At 40.5% G+C, this 14,235-nt stretch overlaps 1 protein-coding gene across 1 annotated transcript; it reads right to left on the bottom strand.

The window, feature by feature from the left end:
• Nucleotides 1–5,624: 5,624 nt before the first annotated feature.
• LOC133711160 (high affinity nitrate transporter 2.5-like) lies at nucleotides 5,625–7,475 on the bottom strand. Its single transcript, XM_062137323.1, has 2 exons — nucleotides 6,343–7,475; nucleotides 5,625–6,000 (listed from the first exon to the last, which is right to left on the bottom strand). The coding sequence occupies exons 1-2, from the start codon at nucleotides 7,473–7,475 to the stop codon at nucleotides 5,625–5,627; spliced, it is 1,509 nt and encodes a 502-aa protein (XP_061993307.1).
• Nucleotides 7,476–14,235: the final 6,760 nt, after the last annotated feature.

Raw genomic sequence — 14,235 nt, 5'->3', positions numbered from 1 at the left:
GTGGCCTGCAGACACCACATCATAAAACATAGGCCATATATGAGCCACATTAACAAGTTAAATAACTCAATTGTCGGAAAACTAACAAATTGGACCTATTAGATCAAAATTGAAAGTGCAGGGGTGTTTTTGATGAAATTAGAAGTTCAGGGACTGAATTGATTTTGGACCCAAACTATAAGGTAGTAATCTGTATTTAGCCCTTATTTTAATGTAATGATGCAATTTTCATATAATAGATGCTTATTTTTATTTTTGTTGTGTTAAAATACATGTCTAGGAGCCTAGTCAACTCAATGGTGTGTATTTTGAGCATGTCTAGTACGGAGTTAGAGGCTTGACCCCCTCTAATTCATAAGCTATAAACCTTCAATTTCGTATAAACTAAGGTCCAACACCTAATCCCCGAGATACGATAAACTAAGGTCCAAATATTTCCCTTGACAATATAATTGGTAGTAGGATACTCAAAGCACACAAGAAAAATATAAAGTAAAATAAAAACTATAAACAATCAAGGCACCAAGCCTTAGCAATGCTCGGCTTAGATCACACCAAGCCTATTCAAAACCACTAACTTGTAGCCTCAAGATGAGTATACACAAATGAGTCGATGGATTCAATGTTTGAGAGTTGATTTGAACTTAACAAAAAGTAATAAAATGTAAAGCGATTACTAAAAATGCAAAAAAATTAAACTAGAAAAGTGTAAACAATATAATGAGAATGTCGGGTGCTAGGGAGGTTCTTTCACCAAAATCTTATGTGTCGGAGGTTAATCTAATGTAGATGCAAATTTCCTAATGAGGCGGTAGTAGTATCCAAGGCGGTTCAAGGCTCAAGGACCGAAATTCCCTTTCATGGTATTCTTACTCCGGTTCAAGGGTCGTAGGAACTCACTTGGCATGAATTAGAGCCGGTTCAATGGTCTCTAATTCACATCAAGAGGCCTAAAGATCGAGGAATTAGACTACTAAGCGACCCGCCCTCGTAATCACGCAATGGGTGTAAATCATCATGCTTATAACCCCTCGAATACGAAATTGAGGGTTTCTAACTTAAGAATTTGAGGGGGTTAAGGCTCTAACTCCATCCTAGACATGCTCAAAATACACACCCTAGAGTTGACTAGGCTCCTAGACATGCATTTTAACCCAACAAAAATTGATATAAGCATTCATCATATGAAAATTGTATCATATATTACATTAAAATAAGCATATTTTACACAAGATTTGGACTAGGGCACACAACCCTAGCCCCCAACAACAAAACTATTCACTACTCATCATTAATCTAGCTAGCATTAATATACATAATTTAAAGAAGAAAAAGTAAAAAAGAAGTAGGGAGTAACAAGAACAAACCACAAATTGGTATAGAGTAATTATGGCTAGCCTTGATTTATGGCTTCCTACTTTTACCCAAATTTGATGGTGATGAAGCTCTTAATGCTTGGGCTTCCCCTTTAAAATTTGTGGAATTGATGAAACTTTGTGGTAGAGTAGTGAAGAAAAGGAGAAAGAAAAATAAAATGGAAATATGGTGATAGAGTGGTTGCGACGCTGTAGAAGGGAAGAAAGAATAGCCTTGGGTCTAGGGTCTATTAGGGTATAAATATTAATTGTGGCTGCTGTCGTATAAGAGTGTAAAGGAAAATTCAATTGTGGTTCAGTGTGTTTCGGTGAAGAGAGATTCTTCCGTGTCAGTCGCACCACGTGGCGGTGTGGCCGACCAATCAGGATCCTATTAAGGGGGTATTTTGAGTATTTCACATCTAATAGGTGAAAATTTTCTGATTTTTGATTGATCAGATGTACCACATGTCTGGTATATCTGAAGTACGCAAGAATTTCTCTTCGGTGAAAGAAAGCAAGGAGGAAAAATGGCACATGGTTGTGAGAAAGAATAATGGGAGCTGTCATTTGTATGCATCTAATTGGCTCAAGGCAATTAATGTGCTACATCACGTGAACGGCTGAAAATGAGATTAATTAATTAATCAATGATTGATTAATACACCCCAATTTTTTTCTTTTCCTTCTTCTTTTCTATTTTTTCTTTCTTCCCCACGACACTTTCACGTATGACCTCGTGGGTTGGACTCCACTTTCTCACTTGAGTTGACCATAGTTGACAAATGTTGACTTTTCGTCATTTTGTTAGGAACTCTATTTTGCTTCAATTTCGAGCCAATTTGTCTTGTTTCCACAACACCGCTTATTTCCTACAAATAAATAAAAATGGATTTATTACATGATAATTGGCTTGAAAATTAGTTTAATTCTAGTATTTTATATACAATTACATGCATAGAAATGCATGTAATCAGCTGGGACGGTGCGAAGCGGTGGTCGTGCTAACAAGACCGGCGATCGAGCCCTGATGACAGTTTTCTTGGTTGACGGCGCCACTGGTCTAACTCGATGGTGGTGTGAGGTGCGAGGACTTGGATCAGGGTTGGGTTTCTCCGTTGTGGCGTGGCCCGTGGCGGTTTGGGTCGCAAGCGGTGAGAGATCGTGGCGGCATGCAGCAGACGGAGCTTAGCTTGATTGTTACTTACAACAGGGATGCAGATGGAGCAGGTGGACTGGACCGGACTAGGCTGATGGGCCTTGGGTGGACTTTTCTTTGGTGGCTGCCCTATTTGGGTTTTGAGTTTTGGGCTGGGGTTTTAGCCCTAGTCTATTAATTATGTTTTAGTTAGTCTTTTACAATAATTTCCTTTTAGGAAGTTAATGCACGTTATGTGCACTCTATGTATCTCTAGCGCCTTTGGAATAGTATCAAAGGAGGATCCCCGCTATATCTACGTACATGAAATGTCTAATGAGTGGGTCTATTTTTATGTACCGCTGTGGGTACTACCACTATCTTCTTGTCTATCTGTAGATGACAGCGGAATGGTATGTAACGGCCTATTCTGGCTTTAGATGAATATATTGGCACCTGTCCTATAGGTTTGGGTTTGATTCAAAAAATTAATCGAGTGTATGTGCAAATCTATTGATCGAATTACATAAAAAAATTTCTATTCTTGATTGAAGAAAAATAAATGTTATTTAAATCTAAGCATGAGTACAATGAAAAGAAAAAATAAAACAAAATAAATTTTTCTAAGAAGAAAACCAAAAGGAATTATTTTTTTTTTGTTTGAAAAGTAAAACCAAAATGATTTAGAGCCATTAAATTTTGGAATGATAAGATGACATTTTTCTCAAAAATTACATGACATTATTTGACAAATAATGTGTGTAGGTGACATGACATGACACCTAAGATTGAGGCTACAAATCTTAAGCCTCATTTGAGGCCAACAATCATTTTCCTAATCAAAATTATTTTATACATATTCGATTTTTTGAGAATAAATTGTTTCAAACTATTGAATAGACTTTATTTCTGCTTGAATTATAGCAAAACTTTCATGGTATTTACCTAATTGGACCAAGTTCTGCGTAAGCTCAAACACTAGATGGATTGTTACTTGGGCTTGATCTTAAGCTATATAAAATCACAATTCACAACCCCAGTGAGAGCCCCTTTTTTTTTTTTTTTTTTTTTTTTTTTTCTCTTTTTAGAAGAGGATCAAAGGGTTTCACTCCTGCCCCCATGGTGACTCGAACCCATGACTTCGTACATAGGTAGTGGGTGCTCTAATCACTGAGCTAACACCACTTCGTCAACCCCAGTGAGAGCCCCTAATTACACCACAATTAACCTTTTTTTTTTAATAGGATTTGATATTATTAGAAATCAAAGCCATGAATACATGTCAGAGTCTAATAGAACTTACATAAGAAAATCCAAAAAAAAACTGAATAATCTATCTAAGTCACACCTATCTCATTAAAATCTTACTGGTCGCTCGCTAAACAGCAAGCCAACAAACTAAGTAAGAATAATCTCGCTTTCTAAGGCAAAATCAATCATCTAGTCTAATATGTCAACACTCAATTGTGGTACACATATCAACTAGAAACATCTTAGAGAAGCATATAGAAATCACTCCCACTTGAGAAGGCTTGAAGTTCAGAATGTCTTGAATTTTAGATACCTTAAGCAAGCACCTTCTCTTTCCCCTTAGGGTTAGAGTTAGTACCTGTCTCAGACTCATCGATCAGCAGCCAACAACCTTGGCATCAGGTTGGTCTTCTTGCTCTTCGTCTTGTCAGATTCTCCATCTTTCTTTGCATTCTTCCCTTTTCCTGCTGTCCCATATGCTAGTTTGTTCACACTGCCAATTGAGCGTCCCCTCTTTCTCTTAGGTTGTTCAGTACTATTGGAATGTCCCTCTAGCAATTCCATGCTCACTGCATCCAAATTTTTCTTTCCAATGGCAATACTCAAACGTAGTTTTTTAGGAGAGATTGTTACCTCATCATCTTCTCGAGTCCTACGTATTCCGGTGATTGGATTTTCATTTTGTCTTTACACCACAATTAACTTGGTCGTCGATGAGGTTTTGACTCGCTGACATCAGTTCTGTAAAATCTCCTACTACGTGGGCCGTTTTCGCGGAGCGTTACGTGAGGTGTTTCAAAATCAAAACTTACCAAATCTATGATCCATGTGCCTCAATTACTGCTTAAAACTTTCGCAGTGAAACCAAAATCCAAAGCAAAAAATTGCAATTAATCTACACAAACACAAACGGGTACATGTTACACCTCTTTGTCACTGGTCTTTCTCCTCATGACCACCGCGTTATTCCATGCATCGAGCGCCGAGCTTTGGGCCGGAGCCGACTACAAAACCCTCTGTCGGTCCATCGGGGGAAGAGCCAAAACCCCATACGCGGCGGCGGAGGCCACCGTCAAGCGACTCACTTCCGAGACCAAGAAAGCAAAAGCGTCCGCCGCTAAGCTCCCCAAAAAGGACGCCTGAGTTTGCACGTCTCTGTATACAGACGCCGTTACCGACCTGGAGACGAGCCTGGAAGATCTAAGGAGCCGTGACGTAGGCAGCTTCAACGTCTGTCTCTCGGCCGTTAGGAGCAACTGCGAGACGTGCAAAGACTCGTATGCAGAAACAGACAAGAAGTTTCCTCTTGCCAAGCAGAATAACACACTCGTCACTAGCACTGGTTTGGTTTGTATATTTCAAATCTGATGAACTAAGGGGATCATATAGATTCAGATTGTATGTATCTGCTTTTAATTTAATAAAGAAAGGAAGCTCAGGATTAAATGGTCTTATTTGCATTAAGAAAACAATCTTGCAACATAGTATGAAATCATTATGATGTCTATATTGCACTTCATATTAGGAGTCAATGTACTATGACTTCATATTGTTTTCAAGTTACTGTAACGTACGTGTTGGCTCTTCCTAATTTTTAGTTTCGTGGATTTGATTCATTTATGAAAGGAGGATGAGACACCATTAAACACCTAGTGTTGGGTTTTCCTAATCTTCAGTTTCGATTGTTGATTTGATTCATATATAGTCATTATTTAGTATCAACCAATATAGTCATTATTTAATCTAAAAGGTACAAGCATCAGTCCATTATTTGGAGCTAGGTATTGGTTTAAGCTTCAAGCTATCATTTGGAGCTAGCTTTTGGTTTGAAGCTTTAAGCTTCTTACAGACTTACAGTTGATGCAGTACGTACTAGCTAGTTAAACATGTACTGTTGGTGAAACCTCATCAGAGGTCCTGGTTAAAGAGTCAGACTTTCCCCTTTCGCTTCTGCTGTTCTCAGCGAATTTCACACTTGCACAATGAAAACCTTTCTCCTTCTCCACTGAAGTCCATTCGGACATGTAGTACTCCTCTTCAGTGGCAGTGTTTATAGATGATGGACCACTCAGCATTCCACCCCATTGCGGGAAATGTATTAGAGTCATTGGGAGAGTGCAGCATATGATCATGACCCCCATTAGAGTAATCCCTGTTTCTTTCGAATACTTGGATCCTTTGAAGAAAATAAGTTGGGTCAGAACTGCACCCAAGCTTCCACCACCCCCTGTCATACCAGAGATGACACCTAGTGACCTGAAAATGAGATTAAAATTACAGTCAAGCCTAATCATGCACAAATGGATTTGCACATGTAATCTTAAACCGGAGGACAAAATATCATATCGATCAATGATATGAAAACATACAATAATGATTGATGACATATCAAGTAACAATTGCACACCTATATCAAATACACTACTAAACATTATCAAATACTATATATTTCTATATAAAAAAGTAACAATTCGATAACTAAACATAATCCTATGTACTTAGAGTGAATCAAATATGAAAACTGCATTGATCATCATATTGGGACATCAATATAGCATAAACTAAAGTCATTTTAATGTGTCAAAGTTGAAAACGTACCTTCTGGAAACAAAAGGTACCACTCCATATGTAAGCCCACAAGCACTTTGGCAACACAAGGAGAACAAAACCATGACACCAATAGAAGCCTTCAGAGAACCAACTCTCCCAAGAATCACACAGAACACACCCCCCAAAGTTTGCAGCACCCACAGAGTCCACAGCCTCCCCCTCATCCCAAACCTCCTGGCCATCAAATCTGATAAAACCCCTCCTGTCGGTCTAGAAACAATATTGGCCAACCCGAAAGTCGCCGCTATAATTCCTGCAGTGTGAAGCTTGAGATTGAATCTGTCGTAAAAGTACTCAGCTATGATATTGTCCATAGTGAGCTCAACCCCAAAGCAATAGCCATAAGTCAATGCCAGAATCCACCCTCTGTAATTTTTAACCCCATGCCAGAAAACAGTCGAAAACTTGTCTTTCGGTTTGTCACCGGACTTCTCCAACCGGTGGAAGTTACCGTCCGGCATATCCTGCCCGAACAGCAAAATCGCAAATGCGGAGAGCACCTGAAACACGGCAGGGATTTGGAACGCTATTCGCCAAGCAGTGAACTTGGCAGCACCAACGTTATGTTGAATGAGGCTAAACACAAGTGGCATGATCAGCTGCGTCGCACCACCACCAAAGTTTCCCCAACCGCCGGCAAAGCCATTTGCAGTGCCGACCACCGGAGGCGAAAACATAGAGCTCATCCAGAACATGGTTGGAACAAAGTTGGCCAAAGAGATGCCGACGCAAAAACGCAAGAAGAGAAAAGAAATGGGGGATGAGGCCATTGAGAATAAGAAGACAGCTGGTGCAGTGAGGAGTAGGAGTGAGGCAGAGGCGAGACGCGGTCCGAATAAGTCGGAGAGAGTCCCCATTGCTATTCGGGCAAAGACTGCGCCGGAGACAGAAGCGATTCCGGCGTTGCCGATGTCGGTGGTGGTGAGGTTGAGGTTGTCCCGGATTACGGGGAGTAGAGGTGCTGCGGCAAAAGTGGTGAGGAAGCATGAGAAGTATGAGAACCAAGCTAAGTGAAAGGCTCGCATGTGCGGTTTGGCTATGGAGAAGATTTTGAACTCTGTTGCCTTGTGATCAGAGTCCACAGGCAGAGCAAACTTTGGGGACTCGGACTGGAATTCCATGACAGGATTTTGCTACAAATTAAGGAAAGGTAATTAGTTAGCTATTGGGGTATAGAAGAAGATGGAATTTTGAAGTTATATGGACAAATTATAAGTACGTGAAGAGACTACCTAACACCATATTCTTAATTCATATGTGGTAATCTCTTAGAATGTGACGTAAATTACTATAGTTTAGGAATATGACGAGGATTAATGCATGCAATGACGTTTAAATATTAGAAAACAGAAACTTGTTTGTATTATATACAAATCAACTGCCAGCACCTCTGACTTTCACAATAACACCTGATACAGCATCTCGAAAAAGAAGAGAGTTACCCTCGTATACGGGGGAGGTATCCCTATTTATATATAAAGGACTGGGAGATCACTCGTATATTATCATGTGCTCTCCCCATCACTATTGAGTGGGAAACTCCTCCACTTATAACCTATAAGTTTGTACTTAATTAGTTGGTAAACGCATATGATTTAGTTGCATGTATGTTCATATTTCATTATTAAGGTACTCATGGAAAGGACAGTGGTGAAGACGATAGAGGTCCCTTTTTCATCCCAACCAATGAAAGGTGACTAATTTGTCTGAAGTCAGACCTCACAAACTAGAGAAGGTCTTAGGTAGGGCTGCCACGTGGTGGGGCAGTGAGGCCCTCCAATCACCCCCTAGCAGGGGGGGTGTTTTGGGTATTTTATTTTGTAAATTGAGGACAGTTTTGGAACAAGAATTTTTTTTTTAAGTTTTGATTGGTGGGCCGCACTGCCCTACCACGTGGCAGCCCCTACCCAAGACTTTTTCCACAAACTAACATATATAGAATTCTAAGTGATCACAAATCCACAAAGGAATTACCTAACTGGTTAAACTTTTCCACTTGAGAACTTTTACCAGAGCGCTAATCAGTGGATGTCATGGGATATGCGTGATTTCATGTTCGACTATATATACATGAGTTCAAAGTAAGCTGGACCGAATCATTCAAATTCTTTGTAGTTTGTCTCATCGATCTCTTTATAGATTATTATGATCGAAACTCTTTGTTAGTCAATAATGATTAAATCGTACGCGTTCGGTAATATTTGAACTGACGAAGAACAATTTGTTTGATAAACAGTTAAATAACTATACAATATACGATAAAATTGACACCTTTCAACAAAATAGGGAAAGAAAATTTAGAAGTTTGCCCTTGGCCCCTTGCACGTAGTGTCCTATAAACCAAACTAAAACATTAGGAGATTGCCACTTGGGCTTGCAAAAGATGGGGCTCGTCCTTTGGGCCTGGAGCAAAGGGTCGGGATTACCAACTTGTGTAATATTGAAGGCCTGCTTCCGCTAAATGATAAGGCCGGTGTCGATCAAATCATACTTCATAACTTTCAATTCCCAATTCCCAATTCTTTTGGCAATATAATCAAGAAGGGAAATTCGTCCAAACAGTGTCTGAACTTTTTCAAACTATTAATTTTCGTACTTAAACTTTTAAAAATGTCACAATGGTACCTGAAGTTTTGGCCCCGACCCAATTTCCATACCTAGAAACAGTAAAATCGTCTACTGTGTTAAAATTTGAAGGATATTTTCGTCATTTTACTATTCATCTTCTCTGAAATCGACGAGCCACCACTCGTCTCCATCCTCTTCTTCTCCTCCATTGAAACTATCACCAACACCTCTCTTAGCTATCGACGGCGCGTCCCTATTGATCAACCCACAGCGCCAAATGACTTCCTTCTTCTCCAACTCCCGTCCCTAAATCTAATCCCAGCCCGGGTTCCAGCCCTAGCTCCACCATGCCTTCGCCTCTCCAATCCAAGCCCAATCTCAATCCCAAGAAATTGTTGTACGGCCAAGAGGTCGTCGGCAAGAGGATTAAGGTGTACTGGGCGAGTGATAAGGCCTGGTACAAAGGCTGTGTCAAGTTGTTCAATAAGGAGAGTGGCAAGCACTTACTTCAGTACGATGGTGACGAAGAGACTTTGGATTTGGCCACCAAGAAAATCGAATTGCTTCAACAGACCATCCAGACCTTTAAGCGCTTGTAGCGAGGTCCTTTGCCCACTCCCGAGGCTCTGGTGGCGGAGGAGGACGAGGAAGACAGTAATGATGATGATGATGATGATTCCGGCGATGAGGATTGGGGAAAGAGTGTGGAAAGGAAGGTGGTTGAGCCAGAGGAGGAAGACGAGGTTATGGAATTGGAGGATGAGCATGATGATGAGGAAGTGCCCAAGTTCAAAGGAAGGCGCGGCGGTTCCGGTGGTAAACTGAAGTTGAGCGGTGGAGGGAATTTAGGCGCTGCCTAGGAGCAATCTGAAGTTCTGAACATCTTCTTCTCTGTTCATGACGATAAGATTCCATATTCTGTTACAAAATTTCAATCAAATTGGTAGGAATATTCGCACCCACCTCGCCGGAATCCGACCCACCTCGCAGCCGGTTAATGGGTTCTCTCCAGAACCAGTGAGACAACCACAATGGAGGAAGAAGAGCAGAGCAGCAGTCAAGGCTAAGAACCAGACCAACCCTCCGAAAGCCTCTCGGAAATCTACAACGCCGGCGTGCTGAGTCACCGCTTCGCCATCGTGGTCTCGTAGCTCCGGTAGTTCTTTCCAAAGATTAATGTATTCACAGGGTTGGAAAGGAATCGAGTTGGTGGAGGAAAAACATTGATAGCTAAGAGAGGTGTTGGTGATGGTTTCAGTGGAGGAGAAAAAGAGGATGGAAACGATCGAGTGGTGGCCCGTCGATTTCAGAGAAGATGAATAGTAAAATGACGAAAATATCCTTCAAAATTTAACACCGTAGACGATTTTACTGTTTCCAGGTATGGAAATTGGGTCGGGGCCAAAACTTCAGGTACCATTGTGACATTTTTCAAAGTTTAGGTACGAAAATTAATAGTCTGGAAAAGTTCAGACACTGTTTGGACGATTTTCCCAATCAAGAAACATGTAACATGGTGAATTGGTGGATAAGAGAAGACAAGAAGCAAAAGACGGGAGGAAATCTTCTGTCCCAAATTTTCTGTCTCATTTCCTGTCCCTCCATTAATCAGTTGACACATGTACTTCCATTCTGCCTCACCTGACGAACATCTCATTCTGTTATCTTGTAAATAGATTTCCAGGGTGGTGCTATTCACACACCCATTTTCTTTATTCACACACCCCTTCTATTTTTCTATTACTTTAATACAATTTTTCTTTTACAAATTATCCTAATTACCCTCCCTTGTATTTATGTTTCTTTTTCTTTTTTCTATTTTCTATTTGGCAAGTCAATCATGAATTAAACATCATTATATAATAAATTAATTTTTCTCGTGAATGTCATTGCTGATTAGAAAAAAGAAAAAAAGAAAAAAGAGAGGATAATTTAAGTAGCATTGCAGTAAAGCTTGACAAAAAACCGAAGAATAACCTAGCCCTAAAAACTCTCTCTCTGGAGTTCTATCCTGTCCGGCGGCGAGCCCTTGCGCCGTCGTCGGACGGGCTTTAGTTGACTCTGTGTGGGTCGCGGTAGCAGTTGGTGCAATGGGGGAGGGGGAGATCACAGCAGTTATCAGGCTTGGTTTCACCACTCGACTGCTTCAGCGGCGGACTAGTTCGGTGTCGCGGGATCGGAGGTTTGGCGGTGACATGCTCCTGGTAACGTGTTGTCGTACCGATTGGAGGTTTGCCGGTGGTGGCGTGTTCTTGGAGGCACGGCGTGGTGCCAATCGAATCAATTCATTCTGGGTTGGAACTCGTGGATCCAGCATGGGATTGGGTTTGTTTGCTTGGGGCGGCGCTTACTCATGGCTCGTCGAGAATGGCAGTAGGTTCAAGTCGGCGGTCTGGCGAATGTGGTAGGGTGGCGTAGGGAGTCGTCTAGCGACAGAGGCTGTGGCGGGGTTGCGAGGCTTGGCAGGCTTCCTGTGGTCGTCCTTTTTCCTGGGTCAATGCTCAGGCTTGGTCCCTCTTGTTGGGCCAGGACTGGGCTATATGGTTACTTTTGTTTCAGTTAGGGTTTGGTTTTATTTTTGGTTTTTGTTTTATTGGTATTAAGCCACGACCAAGGCTTGGTTTGTGGTATTAGTTGTCGTTCCAGTTGTGTTAGGTATTAGCTGTTGGGTCGTGTGTACTACAGGATGTGGCAGAGACAATCTTCGCGTCAGCCTTCCAGTGGGTGGTTCCTATCTGGTTTTGGGTCAACGAAAAAGTCTGGTTGTGCCATAGACGAGCATTATTGGCCTTCTAGTAGGTTGTGCCTATCTGGGTTTGGGTCAGAGGCGATGTCGATTTGGAACAGTTGTGGGTTGACGATGTTGACAATATGGTGGTGACGGTGTTGGGTTTATTTTAGTCCCAGGTCTGAATGTTCGGTAATTATTTTGGTCGGGTTTAGGTCACAACGAGTGTTGGCTTGGTCGATCAAAAGCTGATCAGGTGGACTCTGGGTGGCGAGTTAGTGTTGACACAAGTGAGTTGCTCATGCATTTGTTGTCTTTGTCATATAGTTGTAGTGCATGTTTGGAGTCAGGGCCTTTTTTGGCTCCTTAAGTCAGTCATTTTAGAGTTCCAGTGTGAAGTCTAGTGGGCATTTCTGTGTAACAGATGTTGCCTAAAACTCGTTGTAAGTAGTTCATTATTAATGAAGTTCTTATTGATAAAAAAAAAATAGCATTGCAGTACCTTCTTGATCACAATATCTATGTTTCAATGTCGCAAATATATAAGAAATTTTTTTATCCAATGTATCATAATCTGATCCTACATTGATTAGTTCATCTCTAATATCCAATAATAGTACTTGCAAGCTTACAAATAAAGTCCAAATCAAACGAATATCCAAAACTAGCTAGTCAATTAAAGTCAAAATGAAATCAAAGCATCAACAATTTCAAATTTTTCAATCAACTCAAGTCAAAACCATGATTAGCAAGCAAGCTATACCAAAATCAAACTAAGACGAACATAACGCACAAATTTAAAGCTCCTAGTCCACCAAATTGCTGAGAAATTGACTTTTTTAGCAGAGAGCGATGGATTGAATTACACCAAATAAATTTCAGTTAGAATCACTAAACTCATATTTTTCTTCCATGTCTCCATTGTAAAGCAGATGTAAAATCTTCTCCAAAGATGGGTCTAAAGTTGCTTGTTCTGCCATGATTAAACTTCAAAGCATCACATTAGAGAGGTTGACTTAAATACACATTTACGCAAGCGTACGTATCGTTGTCAAGATAGGGAAATATTATGCCCAAGTTTATCGTACCACGGGGATTAGTGGCTAACCCACAATCCTTGGGTGGTCGGAACTAAAGACACTTAGCAAACAAAATAAAAATAAAGTGAATAAAAAAGGCTATTCTAAGGCACCAAGCCTTAGCAATGCTCGGCTTTAGTTTTCACCAAAGCCTAATCAAAACTAAGAACCTAATGGTGGATATGCACAAATGAGTCGAAAATTGTGGGAAGTTTTGAATTGTGAATTAACTAAATTAAACGCAACCGAAAAGTAAACTAAACAACTAATTAACGACCTAGAAAATTGAATTTGGGTTTTCAAATTAATGGGAACATGGGAGTGTTGGATGATTCACACTAACTATCTTGCAAATATCAATGCCAATTTCACAAATGCATGCATTTCCTATATATGTCAAGTCCCGTATCTAGTACCGGTTAAGGCTACTAAACCAATTATCCTTTCGGTGTATCGATTATGCCGGTTAGGGCCACAATCAACTCTCTAATTTGGGCATTACGCCGGTTAAGGCCGCAATATCCAAAATTAGAGGCCTAGAGTGCAAGATAATAGAGACCCAATCAAGCTTAGCTACAATTAAGCTAGCTAATGGTTACCACACTTAAATCCTAGATGCAACAAGACCAATAAGTTGTCAATTTATCAATCCATTCATCACAATTGCCCACAACATAATTTCAAAGGGTGACAAAGCCTAGAAACATGCTTCTAAGGACCAATAAATTCGGATTTAAAGCATACACAATGGAAATTGCATTTATTAAAATTAAAGCATCAATATTTATACTAGATGAGTTAGGGCTTCACAACCCTAACTCCCAAAATTGAACTACTCACTATCCATAGTTAAATACATCATCAATAGCAAATAAAATTATGGAATAGATAAGGAAGAGAGGGGAGAGTTAGTTTGGTCACTCCTAGCTATGGGCTAGTATGAACCAAGCAATTTCTTCACCCAACTACCCAAAATAGAGGTGTGGTGCTCTTGATGATGATTCCCTTGAAGCTTGAGTGAGAAATCCTCCAAATACCCACAAGATTACTAAGAAAAGATGATGGGAACTTGGGAAGGTGATTGAGGGGAGAGGGCAGCAGCCCTCCCCGTTTGGCTCTGCGGCACTGTTCTCTCTAGATGATAGAATGGATGGTTGGAATTTTTATATCTGGGGTCGTGTCTACTGCCTCAGAAAAAGGAATGGGAGAGGAATAGATGGCTGGGATTTTAAGGGACAAAATATGATCAATGGCGTGGAATTAAGGAGAAAAGAAAAAAAATCTCTTCCATTCTGCCACGTGTCAGTGGCTTATTGGAAAAGTCAAAGCAATGATCACGTGCAGCATGCTTCAATTAACCATTGGTTAATTAAGCTGCTGTTCATTAATTAATTGTATAATTATATTATTTTCTCTTCATTTCTTTTCTCTATATCGGCATTGACCACAGTTGACCACGTCGATAATTTCGTCCACTTGTTGAAAATTCTCAATTGCTCCATTTTC

This window comes from Rosa rugosa, chromosome 5 (assembly GCF_958449725.1).
Source record: "Rosa rugosa chromosome 5, drRosRugo1.1, whole genome shotgun sequence".
NCBI classification, from domain to species: domain Eukaryota; kingdom Viridiplantae; phylum Streptophyta; class Magnoliopsida; order Rosales; family Rosaceae; genus Rosa; species Rosa rugosa.
Note: the sequence above shows the minus strand (reverse complement) of the source record. Positions and strands in the feature narration are given on the sequence as shown.